General features: G+C 40.7%; 1 protein-coding gene across 2 annotated transcripts in view; it reads left to right on the top strand.

Annotated features, from left to right (window-relative positions):
• The first annotated feature begins 939 nt into the window (after positions 1–939).
• Positions 940–15,469, top strand: part of GNS (glucosamine (N-acetyl)-6-sulfatase) — a 51,480-nt gene continuing 36,950 nt past the window's right edge. For both annotated transcript variants that reach the window (XM_059936412.1, XM_059936411.1), the window contains exons 1-3: positions 940–1,302; positions 11,479–11,538; positions 15,194–15,400. In XM_059936412.1, coding sequence (XP_059792395.1) covers positions 1,108–1,302; positions 11,479–11,538; positions 15,194–15,400 — 462 coding nt within the window. In that variant the 5' untranslated portion in view covers positions 940–1,107. The remainder of the gene's footprint in view (positions 1,303–11,478; positions 11,539–15,193; positions 15,401–15,469) is intronic.

Here is a 15,469-nt window from a genome sequence, read left to right as displayed (position 1 = left end):
CATGGAATTTTTAATCCCTAAACATTACTTAATAACTTGGTTGGGTGACCATGTCGCAGTGTTTTGGTTTTTGTTCAGTGTGCACATCCTCCAACATCATCTAAAAGGTCTTTCAAAAATTCACCAATTTTTAACAATCTGCCTGACAATGAAGGGGACACGGGTTCATGCCCTGGTCCAGGATGATCCCACATTCCGCGGAGCAACTAAGCCTGCGTGCTACAACTACTGAAGCCCGCACTCCTAGAACCCGTGCTCCGCAACAAGAGAAGCCACCGCAATGAGAAGCCCGCACACCGCAACGAAGAGTAGCCTCCGCTCGCTGAAACTAGAGAAAGCCGGTGCGCAGCAACGAAGACCCAACGCAGCCAAAAATAAATAAAAAAATTTTAAAACTTCACCAATTTAATGTTATTGTAAATATTCCAAAATTCATCAAGGAATATTAGGCTGTCAGAATATCCCTAAATCGTTTGTTTGAAACCACGATATCAGCTGAGGAACAGCATAACCAGGCTTGGAGTTAAATTGAGTTGTAGAGAAAATTAAAAGCATTTAAATATAACGGCACTCAAGTGTTGTTGACTCAGGGATTAAATACGGTACAGCTCAGACTTTGCCCACCAGCTGATCTTACTACCTCATAGGCACATTCCTCCTTTCTCTTAACTGCTTCCTACTGGCTGATTCCCTCCTCCTCTTATCTGATCGTTCCCCCCCCCCCCCATTTTAATCCCTGAACAAAGCGCCCTGGAACGGGTCCTACCAAAACCCAACCCCTGCCTGAGTCGGGAGCAAGCGCGGGTCTCGCTCCCCTACGGCTTTTCCCCCCTTTCCGCCCACTTCCGGGTTTCCCTCGCTGCTGCTGTCTCCCCTCTTCCTTTCGGTCCGGAGCCCCGCCCCGCCACCCGTCACGTGACCTCACGGCGTGCTCCGCCTCCTGCCCCCGGTTCACGTGATCGCGCCCGGTAGAAAACGCCTGACCGCAGACCCCGGCCTTCACAGTGCAGTCATTTTTTTTTCCAGCTGCTCGTGGGCTTCTCGCTCTCTAGCCTTCTGCACGTCTTTCCCCTCCGCCCGGGGTCCACCCCCGGAGCCCTGTCCGCCATGCGGCTCCTGCCTCTGGCCCTGGGTGTGCCCCGGCGGGGCAGCCCTCGCCACCTGCCCTACTGCAGCCCAGCGCCGCTGCTGCTGCTGCTGCTGGGAGGCTGCCTGGGGGTCTCCGCGGCGGCGGCGGGCTCTCGGAGGCCCAATGTGGTGCTGCTTCTCGCCGACGACCAGGACGAAGTGCTCGGCGGCATGGTAACTCTTCTTTCTGTTACTGCCCCGCCCCTCCATCTCCCGGGCTGACTCCCTGGTTTCTGGCCCTCGTTCCCCATTCCTAACTAGCTGCCTCGACCCTGGGTAGGTTTGCTTTTGCCGCGCCAGGCCCTTGGCGCAGGCTTATGGAGCTGCGGGACTCTATTTCCTCTTTGCCCCGAGTCTCTCCTGGGTCCACACACACGCACGCACCACACGGAGCTTCTAGTCTGGACCTTACTGCTGAGGAGTTTGCTTCATGTCTCAAGACAAACATGTGGACGCCTGTTAGGGATGGGATGAACCAATGAGGAGCAGGTGCTGGCTAAGAGCACGCAAGCCTTGATTGTTCGTCTTTCAGGTTAGAGGACAAATCCAGCCCCCTCTTTGAGGAACCTAGGCCACTTCTGCATTTGACCCTGTGTGCAGTGTCTGTGCCTGATATTTATAAAATAAGTGTTGATATGAACTATTCTGGTAGGTAGGTTGTAGAACTCTTCAGGGTGTGCTTTGCCTCACAAGAATCAAGAAAATTCAATTAGCCTAATTGAACACCTGGCTGATGCATTAGATACTGTCAGCGTTCCGTTTTATATCAGATGGGGGGTGTCCTGAGACTTCATTCTTTCCCAGAGTGAATTTTGCTTCTGGATCTTAGCATTCTCGAATTTGTGACCTTCAGGAACATCTACCCAACCCCCTGCTCACGGAGGCCTAGAAAGTGGCTTGCTCCAGGCTCATGAGTAGTTGTGGCAGTCCAGACAAAATCCTCACTAGTGCTCTGACCCTGGGTATGGCATTACTCTTACCTTTTTAAAAACAAGTGCTTTATTGCTTTCTTCCTTTCAGTTCTCTTTTTGCTTTCAGCCAAATGTTATGAAAACATTTTAGGCACGAGTTTCCTAACTTTTACTGTGTGGGAACACCCTCACTGAGTGTCTTTCAAACTGCTGATTTCAACCCTTAAGTGAGTTGTGAAATCAGTTTAGTGAGTAGCTACCAGCATTTTTACTTCCCTGTGGAATAGAGTAGAATAGAAAATGTCTGTGTGATACATGAGGTCAAGGTAAGCATATCCATATATAGATGTGTCTTAGTTGTGCATTAAAATGTATTTCTTCCTCAGGGCTGTGTTCAAGGGTATGAGAGTCTTTTTAAATTTTTTTTAAACGTTTCTTTAATTAATTTATTTATTTTATATTCATTTTTGGCTGTGTTGGGTCTTCGTTTCTGTGCGAGGGCTTTCTCCAGTTGCAGAGAACGGGGGCCACTCTTCATCGCGGTGCGCAGGCCTCTCACTGTCGTGGCCTCTCCCGTTGTGGAGCACAGGCTCCAGACGCACAGGTGCAGTAGTTGTGGCTCACGGGTTTAGTTGCTCCGTGGCATGTGGGATCTTCCCAGACCAGGGCTCGAACCCGTGTCCCCTGCATTGGCAGGCAGACTCCCAACCACTGTGCCACCAGGGAAGCCCCCGAGAGTCTTTTCTAAATGATGTCTAAGATGCTTGCGTTTTGACTCCCCGCTGGTTCCTGCCACATGTACCTCATTGCCTTTTAGGTTCTACCCAGCCCCACTGACAATGAAGAGTCTTGACTTAATGGCCCTCCTGGATTTTACTTTGTTTTTTCCACCATTCCAACTGCTACACTTATCCTCCACACAAAACTCCTTTTAAAACAAATTTGTGTGTGTGCTTCTGAAGTGTTTTGTCCAGAAAAAGCAAGCCATCTCTATCAAAACTTAATAATGGTTTAGTGACTTAATTAAAAGGCCCAGCTTTCACGGCTCTGTTGAAAACAAAATCCATCACTTAAATGTAAGGTATTCAGAATTCAGTTTCTTCAATTCTTGTAGACCACCAATGTGGTCTGTGTATATTTGAGGTTTTTTCCCTTTAGCCTGTTAATCCTATTTGCTCCTTTAAACCAGTAGCAGATTCTTTTATACAGATGTTTGTGCTGGAGAGAAGAGCCAAAATGAAGTGGAGGGAAAAAGTCAAATTTAATACTCCCAGTTCTCTGGAGAATTCTGTCTTCTCCTGTAACCTTTTACAGAATACTCTAAATACCACTGATTGTCCAACAGGACTTGAAGGGGAAGAGCTAAGAAATAACGGCATTTGAGAACCTACTTGGAGCTAGTCAGAGTGTGAAGTGTTTTATATAGTGCTTCAATTATCACAGGAATCCTCTGCTGTAGGTATTGTCCTTATCTTAAAAAATGAGAAACTAAAACTTAGAAGGAGTTAAGTAACTTGGCCAAGGTTCATATAGCTATAATAAGGGGCAAAGCCCGGTGTCTTATAGTGTAAGAGCCCTGAGACTATATGCTTTTTCTCCTATTCTAGAATACTGTGGTAATACTGATTTACCAGATGTCATTCCACATACCCACATCAGCATAGTCACACCATAGATCAGAGATTTCTTCAGGTGACATGGAACTCCTTAATTTACACATAATACTTCATGTGTATTATTTTCATTTTTATGGAGAGAGGGAGGTCTCTGACCCAAAAAAAGATCATGAATTGCTGCCATAGTTGGCAAATAAACAAGTATCAGTCCCCCAGACTAACTCAGGTCAAAGGATTATAGCACTTGTATGACTGTGGTTTGATGTGGAATGTTGCGATCATCTTTGAAGTAGTCTTTTATGTGGTAGCATCATCTTTAACCGTTCATTGTATTTGTTGTAGCTTTCATCTGTGGGACTCCATTTTTAGTTTTTGCCCAGGGAACCGTTCATCCATTTCTTGATTTTACTTGAATGTTGTTATGGTGTGATGGACACACTGTTCTTCACTGAAGCACAGGTTGCTATTTTTAAAATCATTCTCTAGAAAAACTGACACTTGGTCAAAACCTCAAGGAAGTGAGGGAAGGAGATGTAGGGGAAGAATGAATACATCATGTCTTTGCTTAAGGCAAAGTGATCTTTCATTGTTAAAAGTTAGCTATAGAATTATCCGAATTGTCAAAACTTTATTTCAGAGCAGCTGTATATGGGGCCCAGGAAAGCAGATGACTCCTTAGGGGGTTTTTTTGCTTCAGATGAGTAAAGTAGCACATTAGTCATATGCAAGTGTAAGATTGGCTGTTTCTTAAAGAATGTAGTTTGGCCTTAACGTGACCAGCCACTATCTTTGCTTAGATCTTAAGGATCCACTTTATCATTCAGGTTAGCATGGACACACATACACATTTTTTGGTACAGTGTGGTTTCCTGTTTGGGACTTGTTTGATTAAGCACAGAGTATGGTTATCACTTGTACTACCATTAGCAGTATAAAGGTTATGGTTATTAATATACATTTCTTACTTAAACTAAAATCTGAATTCCTGTGCAGCCCTGCGTCATCATCTGACTCCTGCCTACCTCTCTGACCTTGTCTCATTACCCCATTCTTCCCTTTACTTACTGTGCTGCTTCTAGCACGCTGACCTTTGTTCTGCCCTCACATGTGTTGCTTTCCTTCTCTGGCAGCATATTACTTGTTCACTCAACCTGAAAGCATCTTCTTCTGGAGCTTTGCCTGGCTGACTCATCATGTGACTCTCAGTACTGAAGTTACATCCTGAAAGAGGCCTTTCCTGACCACTCGTTGAAAGTAGTTTTCCCCTTTCCTCTCATCACCTGCAAGCACATGGTCCTGGTTTATAGTACTCTTCACTGCCTGAAATAATTGTTTGTTTATTTACCTGTTGTTTGAGTACAAAGATCATGAGGGCAGGGACCTTCTGTCTTTTGTCCACCATTGCCTAGATCAATGCCTGGCACACATTAAGTGTTTAGTAAATGTGTTATAATCACACAATTTAGTCTTACTGTAAATCAGATATTCTTCAGTAGCTTTGCATCAATACCAGACAATTTGACCATTGTTCCCTATAATCAGCTCACATAGTCCTTTTCCTATTTATACTTTGCATTCCTGTTTCCCCTTCCTGTGTACTCACTGTAACTCTTGCATTCCTGTTTCCCCTTCCTGTGTACTCACTGTAACTCAGATTATTCATCAACCCAATGTTTCATTCAGCCCAGTGTTTTTTACTTGAGGATAGCACCCAGTGATGTTTTGTGGGAGATCATGGCTGGTGACATTCCTTCTGAAGGTTAGCAAAGACCTTATATATCTCTAGCATCCCCTGGGAACCTATTGTGGATCTAAGACCACATCATCAAAGAACTTTTTTTTTCCTTTAAATTTATTTCTTTTATTGAGGTGTAATTGACATAAAACATTATGTTAGTTTCAGGTGTACAACATAATGATATTTGTATATATTGCAAAATGATCACAGCAATCAATATAGTGAACATTCATCATAATGCATAGTTACAGAATTTTTTTTCTTGTGATGAGAACTCTTAAGATCTACTCTCTTAGCCACTTTCAAATGTGCAATACAGTATTATTAGCTGTAGTTGCCATGCTGTGCATGACATCCCCATGACTTCTTTATTTTTTTATTTTTATTTTTTTTTAATTTATTTATTTTTATTTATTTTTATGGCTGTGTTGGGTCTTCGTTTCTGTGCGAGGGCTTTCTCCAGTTGTGGCAAGCGGGGGCCACTCTTCACTGCAGTGCGCAGGCCTCACTATTGCGGCCTCTCCCGTTGCGGAGCACAGGTTCCAGACGCGCAGGCTCAGCAATTGTGGCTCACGGGCCTAGTTGCTCCACGGCATGTGGGATCTTCCCAGACCCAGGCTCAAACCGGTGTCCCCTGCATTGGCAGGCAGATTCTCAACCACTGCGCCACCAGGGAAGCCCAACTTCTTTATTTTATAACTATAAGTTTTTACCTTTGGACACCCTTCACCCATTTCACTGCACCCACCCTCACCCCCCACTTCCTGTCTCTGGCAACCACTAGTCCGATCTCTGTATCTGAACTTGGTTTTTTTTGTTTTTTTAGATTCCACATACAAGTGAGGTTATACAGTATTTGTCTTTCTCTGACTTAATTCACTTAGCATAATGCCCTCAGAGTCTACCCATGTTATCAAAATGGCAATATTTCATTCTTTTTTATGACTGAGTAATATTCCATTGTGTATATATATATATATATATATATATATATATATATACCACATCTTCCTTTCCATTCTTCCACTGATGGACATTTAGGTTGTTTCCATGTCTTGGCTACTGTAAATAATGCTACAATAAACATGGGGGTATTTAATCTTCGAGTTAGTGTTTTCATTTTCTTCAGATAAATACTCAGAAGTGGATTTGCTGGACCATATGGTAGTTCTGTTGTTAAGTTTTTGAGTAACCTCCATATGGTTTTTCATACTGGCTGAACCAGTTTACATTCCCACCAGCAATTGCACAAGTGTTCCCTATTGCCTGCATCCTTACCAACACTTTTTATCTCTTGTCTTTTTGATGATTGCCTTTCTAACAGGTGTGCAGTGCTATCTCATTGTGGTTTTGGTTTGCATTTCCCTAACAATTAGTGATGTTAAACATCTTTTCATTTACCTGTTGGCCATTTGTATGTCTTTTTTGGAAAAATGTCTTTTCAGATCCTCTGCCCATTTTTGTTTTGTTTTGTTTTAAGATTTATTTATTATTTATTTATTTACTTTATTTTTGGCCGCGTCTGGTCTTAGTTGCAGCACACGGGATCTTCATTGAGGCATGAGGGATCTTTCGTTGCGGTGCACGGGCTTCTCTCTAGTTGTAGCATTTGAGTTTTCTCTTCTCTATTTGTGGTGCACAGGCTCCAGGGCGCATGGGCTTTGTAGTTGTGGTGTGCGGGCTCTAGAGTGCATGGGCTCTGTAGTTTGTGGCACGCAGGCTCTCTAGTTGAGGAGCGTGAGCTCAGTAGTTGTGGTACGCAGGCTTAGTTGCCCTGTGGCATGTGGGATCTTAGCTCCCTGACCAGGGATCAAACCTGCGTCCCCTGCATTATAAGGCAGATTCTTTACCACTGAACCACCAGGGAAGTCCCCTCTCCCCATTTTTTAATTGGCTGTTTTTTTGCTGTTGAATTGTATGAGTTCTTTATATATTTTGCATATTAACCCTTTATCAAATATATGACTTGCAAATATTTTCTCCCATTCAGTATAAGTTGCCTTTTCATTTTGTTAATGGTTTTCTTGGCTCTGCGGAAGCTTTTTATTTATTCTTTAATTGAGCTAGAGTTGATTTACAATGTTGTGTTTCAGGTGTACAGCAAAGTGATTTAGTCATAAATACATATATATTCTTTTTCAGATTCTTTTCCATTATAGGTTATTACAAGATAATTGGGTATAGTGCCCTGTGCTATATACAGTAAATCCTTGTTTTTTATCTGTTTTATATATACTGCCATACTCCTAATTTATGTCTTCACACACCCCCACTTTGCTAACCATAAGTTTGTTTTCTATGTCTGTGAGTCTGTTTCTGTTTTGTAAATGAGTTCATTTGTATTATTTTTTTTAGATTCCACATAAAAGTGGTACCATATAATATTATAAGTCTTTCTCTGTCTGACTTACTTAACTTAGTATGATAATCTTTAGGTCCATCCACGTTGCTGCAAATGGCAAAATTCCATTCTTTTTTATAGCTGAGTAATATTCCACTGTATATATATACGTATACCACATCTTCTTTATTTGTTCATCTGTTGATGGACATTTAGGTTGCTTCCATGTCTTGGCTATTGTAAATAGTGCCGCTGTGTACATTGGGGTGCATGTATCTTTTCAAATTAGAGTTTCTGTCTTTTCCAGATACAGGCTGAGGAGTGAGATTGCTGGATCATATCTTAACTATACTTTTAGTTTTTTAAGGAACCTCCATACTGTTTTCTGTAGTGGTTGCACCAATTTACGTTCCCACCAATAGTGTAGAAAGGTTCCCTTTTCTCCACACCCTTTCCAGCATTTTTTTAAAATTAATTTATTTATTTATATATTATTTTTGGCTGTGTTGGGTCTCCGCCTCCGCGCGAGGGCTCTCCCCAGCCGCGGCAAGCGGGGGCCACTCCCCATCGCGATGCGTGGGCCTCCCACCGTCGCGGCCTCTCCCGTTGCAGAGCACAGGCTCCAGACGCGCAGGCCCAGCAGCCGTGGCCCACAGGCCCAGCCGCTCCGCGGCACGCAGGATCCTCCCAGACCAGGGCCCGAACCCGTGTCCCCTGCACCGGCAGGCGGACTCTCAACCACTGCGCCACCAGGGAAGCCCTCCAGCATTTATTATTTGTAGGTTTTTTGACGATGGCCATTCTGACTGGTGTGAGGTAATACAGTAATACTTCATTGTAGTTTCAATTTGTATTTCTCAAATCATTAATGATGTTGAGCATGTTTTCATGTGCCTGTTGGCCATCTGTATGTCTCCTTTGGAGAAATGTCTATTTAGGTCTTCTGCCCATTTTTTTAAAAAAATTTTATTTATTTATTTATTTTTGGCTGTGTTGGGTCTTCGTTTCTGTGCAAGGGCTTTCTCCAGTTGCGGCAAGGAGGGGCCACTCTTCATCGCGGTGCACGGGCCTCTCACTATCGCGGCCTCTCTTGTTGCGGAGCACAGGCTCCAGATGCGCAGGCTCAGTAGTTGTGGCTCACAGGCCTAGTTGCTCCGCGGCATGTGGGATCCTCCCAGACCAGGGCTCGAACCCATGTGCCCTGCATTGGCAGGCAGATTCCCAACCACTGCGCCACCAGGGAAGCCCATGTTGTCATGTTTTATATTTAAGTCTTTAAGCCATTTTGAGTTTATTTTTGTATATGGTGTGAGAAAATTTTCTAATTTCATTCTTTTACATGAAGCTGTCCAGTTTTGGCAGCACTACTTAGTGAAGAGACTGTCTTTTCTCCATTGTATATTCTTGCCTCCTTTGTTGTAAATTAATTGATCATAAGTGTGTGGGTTTATTTCTGGGCTCTCTATTATGTTCCATTGATCTACGTGTCTGTTTTTGTGCCAGTACCGTACTGCTTTTTTTTTTTTTTTTTGGCTGCATTGGGTCTTTGTTGCTGTGCACGGGCTTTCTCTAGTTGCATCTTGCAGTGGCTTCTCTTGTTGTGGAGCACAGGCTTGAGATGCGCAGGCTCAGTAGTTGTGGCTCCCAGGCTCTAGAGTGAAGGCTCCGTAGTTGTGGCACACGGGCTTAGTTGCTCCACAGCATGTGGGATCTTCCTGGACCAGGGATCGAACCTGTGTCCCCTGCATTGGCAGGCAGATTCTTAACCACTGAGCTACCAGGGAAGTCCCACCATACTGCTTTGATTACTGTAGCTTTTAGTATAGTCTGGAGTCAGGGAGCATGACACCTCCAGCTTTGTTCTTCTTTCTCAAGGTTATTCTAGCTGTTCAGGGTGTTTTGTGTTTCCATACAAATTTTAAAATTATTTGTTCTAGTACTGTGAAAAATGCCATTGATATTTTGATAGGGATTGCATTGAATGTGCAGATTGCCTTGGGTAGTATGGTCATTTTAACAATATTAATTCTTCCAATCCATGAACATGGTATATCTTGCCATCTATTTGTGTAATCTCCAATTTCTTTCATCAGTCCCTTATAATTTTCTGAGTACAGGTCTCTTACTTCGTTAGGTAGGTTTATTTCTAGGTATTTTATTCTTTTTGATGTGATTGTAAATGGGATTGTTTCCTTAATTTCTCTTTCTGATAGTTCATGGTTACTGTATAGAAGTGCAACACTATATTAATTTTATTAATATTAACTGTATATCAACTTTGTATCATGCAACCCTACCAGATTCATTGATGAGCTCTAGTAGTTTTTTGGTGATGTCTTTAGGATTTTCTATATATAGTGTCACGTTATCTGCAAACAGTGATAGTTTTACTTCTTCCTTTGCAATTTGGATTCCTTTTCTTTTTCTTGTCTAATTGCTTTGGCTAGGACTTCCAATGCTAGGTTGAATAAAAATGGCAAGAGTGGGCATCCTTGTCTTATTCCTGATCCTAGAGGAAAAACTTTCATTTTTTCACTGTTGAGTAGAATGTTAGCTGTGGACTTGTTATATATGGCCTTTATTATGTTGAGGCACATTCCCTCTATATCCACTTTGAGAGTTTTTTTATCATAAACGGATGTTGAATTTTGTCACATGATTTTTCAAAATTCCTGAATAAGTTAGAATTCTCTAGCTAATGGGTTACTTAGGTTTTCTACCATCTGTATAAAACAATGGGGATAACTTTTTTACAGTATTGAAAATGATCCTCTTGTTAACATGGTTATGTATTTGGGTTATTAGTCTTTAAGAAATTATTACACAACAAAATACACTTAAAACTGTGTTCAGTATGGTCTCAGCTTTCACAGGAACTTCAGAATCATTATGAGCTGACTCATAATACAACTGAAATAAGTTTCTTCACATCGTCCTTTCTTGCTGTCTGGAATCTGGATAAAGATTATTAGTATTTTTTATTGTTATTATTTATATCTAAGTGACCATCTTCATACTTTTTATCCTCACTCAAGGATTTGAAACTAGTTGTTCTCTATACTTGTCAGGATCTTAAGTTTTGAGCAAAAGATAAAAAGCAAGGATATAAACGGAATAATATTCTGACTAGTCTTTTGCTTGACAAGGTTTTCTGTATATGTGTTTGCCACTTAGTTCAAGTCTTTGCTGGAGGTGGTGGTTGGTCTAGTGCAGAGGGCCATGAGCTTATGGTCAAAAAGTGTGCATCTGGGCTTCACCACCGAGTGTCTGATATTTGAGTTAGTGTCGGGGCCTTGTCTGGCTTTCAGAACCTAAGTGTTGTTTTATTTCTGTTTTAAAGGATGGAAGGCTCCTTTCATATCATTTTCCATATTCTGCTTCTAAAGATGAATTAATAGAGATAGATCTGCCCCACCTGTTTGGAAGGCAGCTGGTGACAAATGAGAGAAGGGCACCAAAATTTCATTACATTGAAATCAACATTGTTAGTATAATGCCATCAGCTGTGAACTTTCCCTTCCTGCAAGCATTATAACTCCCTGAACTTTTGCACAGGACTGTAACCAAACTTGTTTGGTTCATCTCCAGAATCACACGGGACACTTGGCTGTTCCTTAGTGTCAGACAGAGCTGATCATTTGGGAGTAAAAGGTTGAGAGTAAGATACAAAAAAACACGAATTTTGTTCTGTGTGTTTTAGTTTATTGGAAGAAATTGTTTAATAGATAACTGTTTACTTTACAGACACCACTAAAGAAAACCAAGGCGCTCATTGGAGAGATGGGGATGACTTTCTCCAGTGCTGTAAGTTTTGAAGCTGATTTAATTTTGTTAGACTTTAATTGTGTTTATGTTCTAAGAAGAAACACTTACTTTTGGGTAGTCTACTGTAATTTATGTGGTTATTTTCTAATTAAATTGCCTGATCTAAGTGAAGGAGTCTATTTAATGTGATATAAATTTGTTTAATTGAAATATTACTTCTTAACAATTGAAGATTAATTACAGGTATTTTGTAAGCCATTCTCATCTACAACTCAGAACTAGAGAAGTTTATTTAAAACTTCACTGTTTGAGGTTTGAAAATGGATTGTAAGAATCGGTTAACATTTGTACTGTGTAAAATGTTCCATGGTAAAAGCTTGCAGGCTACTCTACAAAACCCAATTAACCCTGATAGCCAAACCCAACAAAGATAATAGCAGCAAAATGAAAGAAACCCAACAACAACTATGTGTACATGTGTGTGTACATATATGTAAATACAAATATATGTGTATATGTACATGTGTAAACATAAATACAAAGATCCAAAATAAAATATTAATAAATCAAATTCAGGAACCATGCTCATAACCAAGTCAGTGGTAGCCCAGCTTAATATCAGGAAATCCATTGAACAGCAGCATAGTGTTGTGGTTAAGAGCAGACTCTGGAACCAGATCACCCTGTTTTGAATGTTGTCTCTGCCTCTCTCCTAGCTGTGCGACCTTGGGCAACTTATTAACCTTTTTGGCCTTTGGTTTCCCCATTTGTAAATAGGGATACTAAAACCTGTCTCAGAGGTTAAATGGATTGTTACATGTAAAGCAAGCACTTATATCAGTGCCTAACTTAGAGTAAGTACCACTACATAATGGTGGTTATTATATTGTTCAACAACATATCAGTGGTTAAAAGGAGGAAAATTAGATATTCATCTCAGTGGATGCTTGAAAGTCCTCTGAAATGTTGGCATCCTTTCCTTGTAACTTATTAAACTGTTACAGCCATACTATGATGAATATTTCAAACAAATAGCACAACTTAGAGTTAAGGTTAAAGTCTCAGAGCACTGCTGTTAGGGAAGAGGCGAGGGCCCAATATCTCTCACTTAATGTTCTTCTGAACTGTCTAGTCGTTGGCATAAGTCTTGCGGAATTCAGGGGTAAAAGTACTGGAAAAAGACAAAAATTCCACTTGTCTGGATTTTCTGCCTAGAAAACATAGAGTTGTTGGAAAAGTTTTTAAATTAATAGAATTTAGTAAGGTAGAAATGAAAAAATAGAAGTAACTTTCTTCCATGTAACTAGTTAGAGAAACATGGGGGAGAGAAGATCCCACTTATACAGCAGGAAAATATAGACCCTAGGAATAGCTGGTGGTGGCCAGTAATGGTTAAGACCTATAAATGTAGTTACAAAATTTTGTGAGTGATAAAGTATTGGGTTGGCCAAAAAGTTCATTACAGAAGATGTTATGTAATGAAACTTCAAAGCTTTTGCACAGCAAAGGAAACCATAATAAACAAGACGAAAAGACAACCCTCAGAATGGGAGAAAATATTTGCAAATGAATCAACGGACAAAGGATTAATCTCCAAAATATATAAACAGCTCATTCAGCTCAATATTAAAGAAACAAAACAAACAACCCAGTCCAAAAATGGGCAAAAGACCTAAATAGACATTTCTCCAAAGAAGACATACCGATGGCCAAGAAGCACATGAAAAGATGCTCAACATCACTAATTATTAGAGAAATGCAAATCAAAACTACAATGAGGTGTCACCTCACACCAGTTAGAATGGGCATCATCAGAAAATCTACAAACAACAAATGCTGGAGAGGGTGTGGAGAAAAGGGAACCCTCTTGCACTGTTGGTGGGAATGTAAATTGATACAGCCACTATGGAGAACACTATGGAGGTTCCTTAAAAAACTAAAAATAGAATTACCATATGATCCAGCAATCCCACTACTGGGCATATACCCGGAGAAAACCGTAATTCAAAAAGACACATGCACCCCAATGTTCATTGCAGCACTATTTACAATAGCCAGGTCATGGAAGCAACCTAAATGCCCATCGACAGACGAATGGATAAAGAAGTTGTGGTACATACATACAATGGAATATTACTCAGCCATAAAAAGGAACGAAATTGAGTCATTTGTTGAGACGTGGATGGATCTAGAGACTCATACAGAGTGAAGTAAGTCAGAAAGAGAAAAACAAATATCATATATTAATACATGTATGTGGAACCTAGAAAAATGGTACAGATGAACCGGTTTGCAGGGCAGAAGTTGAGACACAGATGTAGAGAACAAACGTATGGACACCAAGGGGGGAACACCACGGTGGGGTGGGGATGGTGGTGTGCTGAATTGGGCGATTGGGATTGACATGTATACACTGATGTGTATAAAATTGATGACTGATTAAAAAAAAAGAAGAAGAAGGAAAATATGTTAAAAGTTAAAAAAAAAAAAGATGTTACGGAAAAACCCGAACGAACTTTTTGGCCAACCAAATACTTCATACATAGATAGACACATCATTTTCTGTGGAAAGACACAAGATTATAAAACGCTTATTCTAATCAGAATCCCAACAAGATTTTTTTTAGGCCGAATTAAGTGATTCCAAAGTTATCTGAAATAATAAGTAGGTTAGAATAATCAAGGTAAAATGTTTAAAGGAAGAGATTTCCCTACTGGATAGTAAATGTTATATGAAGATCCAGTGAGCAGTGTGGCATTGGCCAAAAAATAGGTCAGGAAATATAAAAGGGAGAGAATTAAAAGAGTTGCCAATGTGAAAATTATAAAAGTCAAACATGTAACAAAATCAAAAAGCAAAAGTAAAAAGTGGGAAGTATTTGTAACATGATTGAATCCTTCCTTAACTCAAATTTTATGTAACAAGAGGGGAAAATGTGCAAAGCACATGAACAAGCCATTCACATGAACACAGTTGGTCAGTATGCATGAGAATGTTCATCCTCACCGGTATTTAAAAATGCCAAATCCAGTTTGAAAGACCAAAGAAATGCTAAGTATTTCAAAGGGATAATATGTAATCCTGACAAGGGCGTGCTCAAATGAGCATTCCCTCCCTGCTGGTGTGAGTATAAGCTACTATTAGCCTTCTGTAAAGTGGATCGGTGATGAGTATTAAGACCTAGACAAATATTGGATTGAATAGGGTAATTCCGTTGATCACAGGAGCTAATAGAAGCATAATTAGAGTAGGAAAAAAATTTGTGTCCAGTGTATAAAGTGATGCAGGAAATGTATAAAGCTACAGATCAGCCTGAAAATGAACCTCTGCTTCTCTGCCACATTAGATTCAAGTAGTATTCTTTATCTTTGTTCAAGACCTAGCTCCCACCATGCTGTATTCCTTGCATGTAAATATTTCTTTGGCAGATGAAATTAGAATATCTTTAGGTTATCCTGTAGAAAGAAACCAGCTGAAAAAGAAATCTGTTTTCTGGGTTCTATCTGCTTTACTGTCTCCACTAGGGGACTTAAAGCAGCTCTGAAATGTGTCATGTATAAAGAAAACCTCTATTCCATGGGAAACTAGAAATTTGACTTTGGAGCATTGAGCAGCTTGCTTTCTCTTTAGAAATGATGAGAAATCCATCTGTCTTGTGTAACTTTGCCTTTTTTGTTTCTCTTCTGTTTGTAGTATGTGCCAAGCGCTCTTTGCTGTCCAAGCCGAGCCAGTATCCTGACAGGGAAGTACCCACATAACCATCACGTCGTTAACAACACTTTGGAGGGAAACTGCAGTAGTAAGTCTTGGCAGAAGATCCAAGAACCAGATACTTTCCCAGCAATTCTCAGATCAATGTGTGGTTATCAAACCTTTTTTGCAGGGAAATACTTAAATGAGGTATGTTGAATGGTCTAATTATTCCCTTTCTTTCTTTTTAAAAACAGCTTGAATGTGAATTAGTATGAT

Source organism: Balaenoptera ricei, chromosome 10, assembly GCF_028023285.1.
Source record: "Balaenoptera ricei isolate mBalRic1 chromosome 10, mBalRic1.hap2, whole genome shotgun sequence".
NCBI classification, from domain to species: Eukaryota; Metazoa; Chordata; class Mammalia; order Artiodactyla; family Balaenopteridae; genus Balaenoptera; species Balaenoptera ricei.
This window is presented reverse-complemented; position numbering and strand designations above follow the sequence as displayed.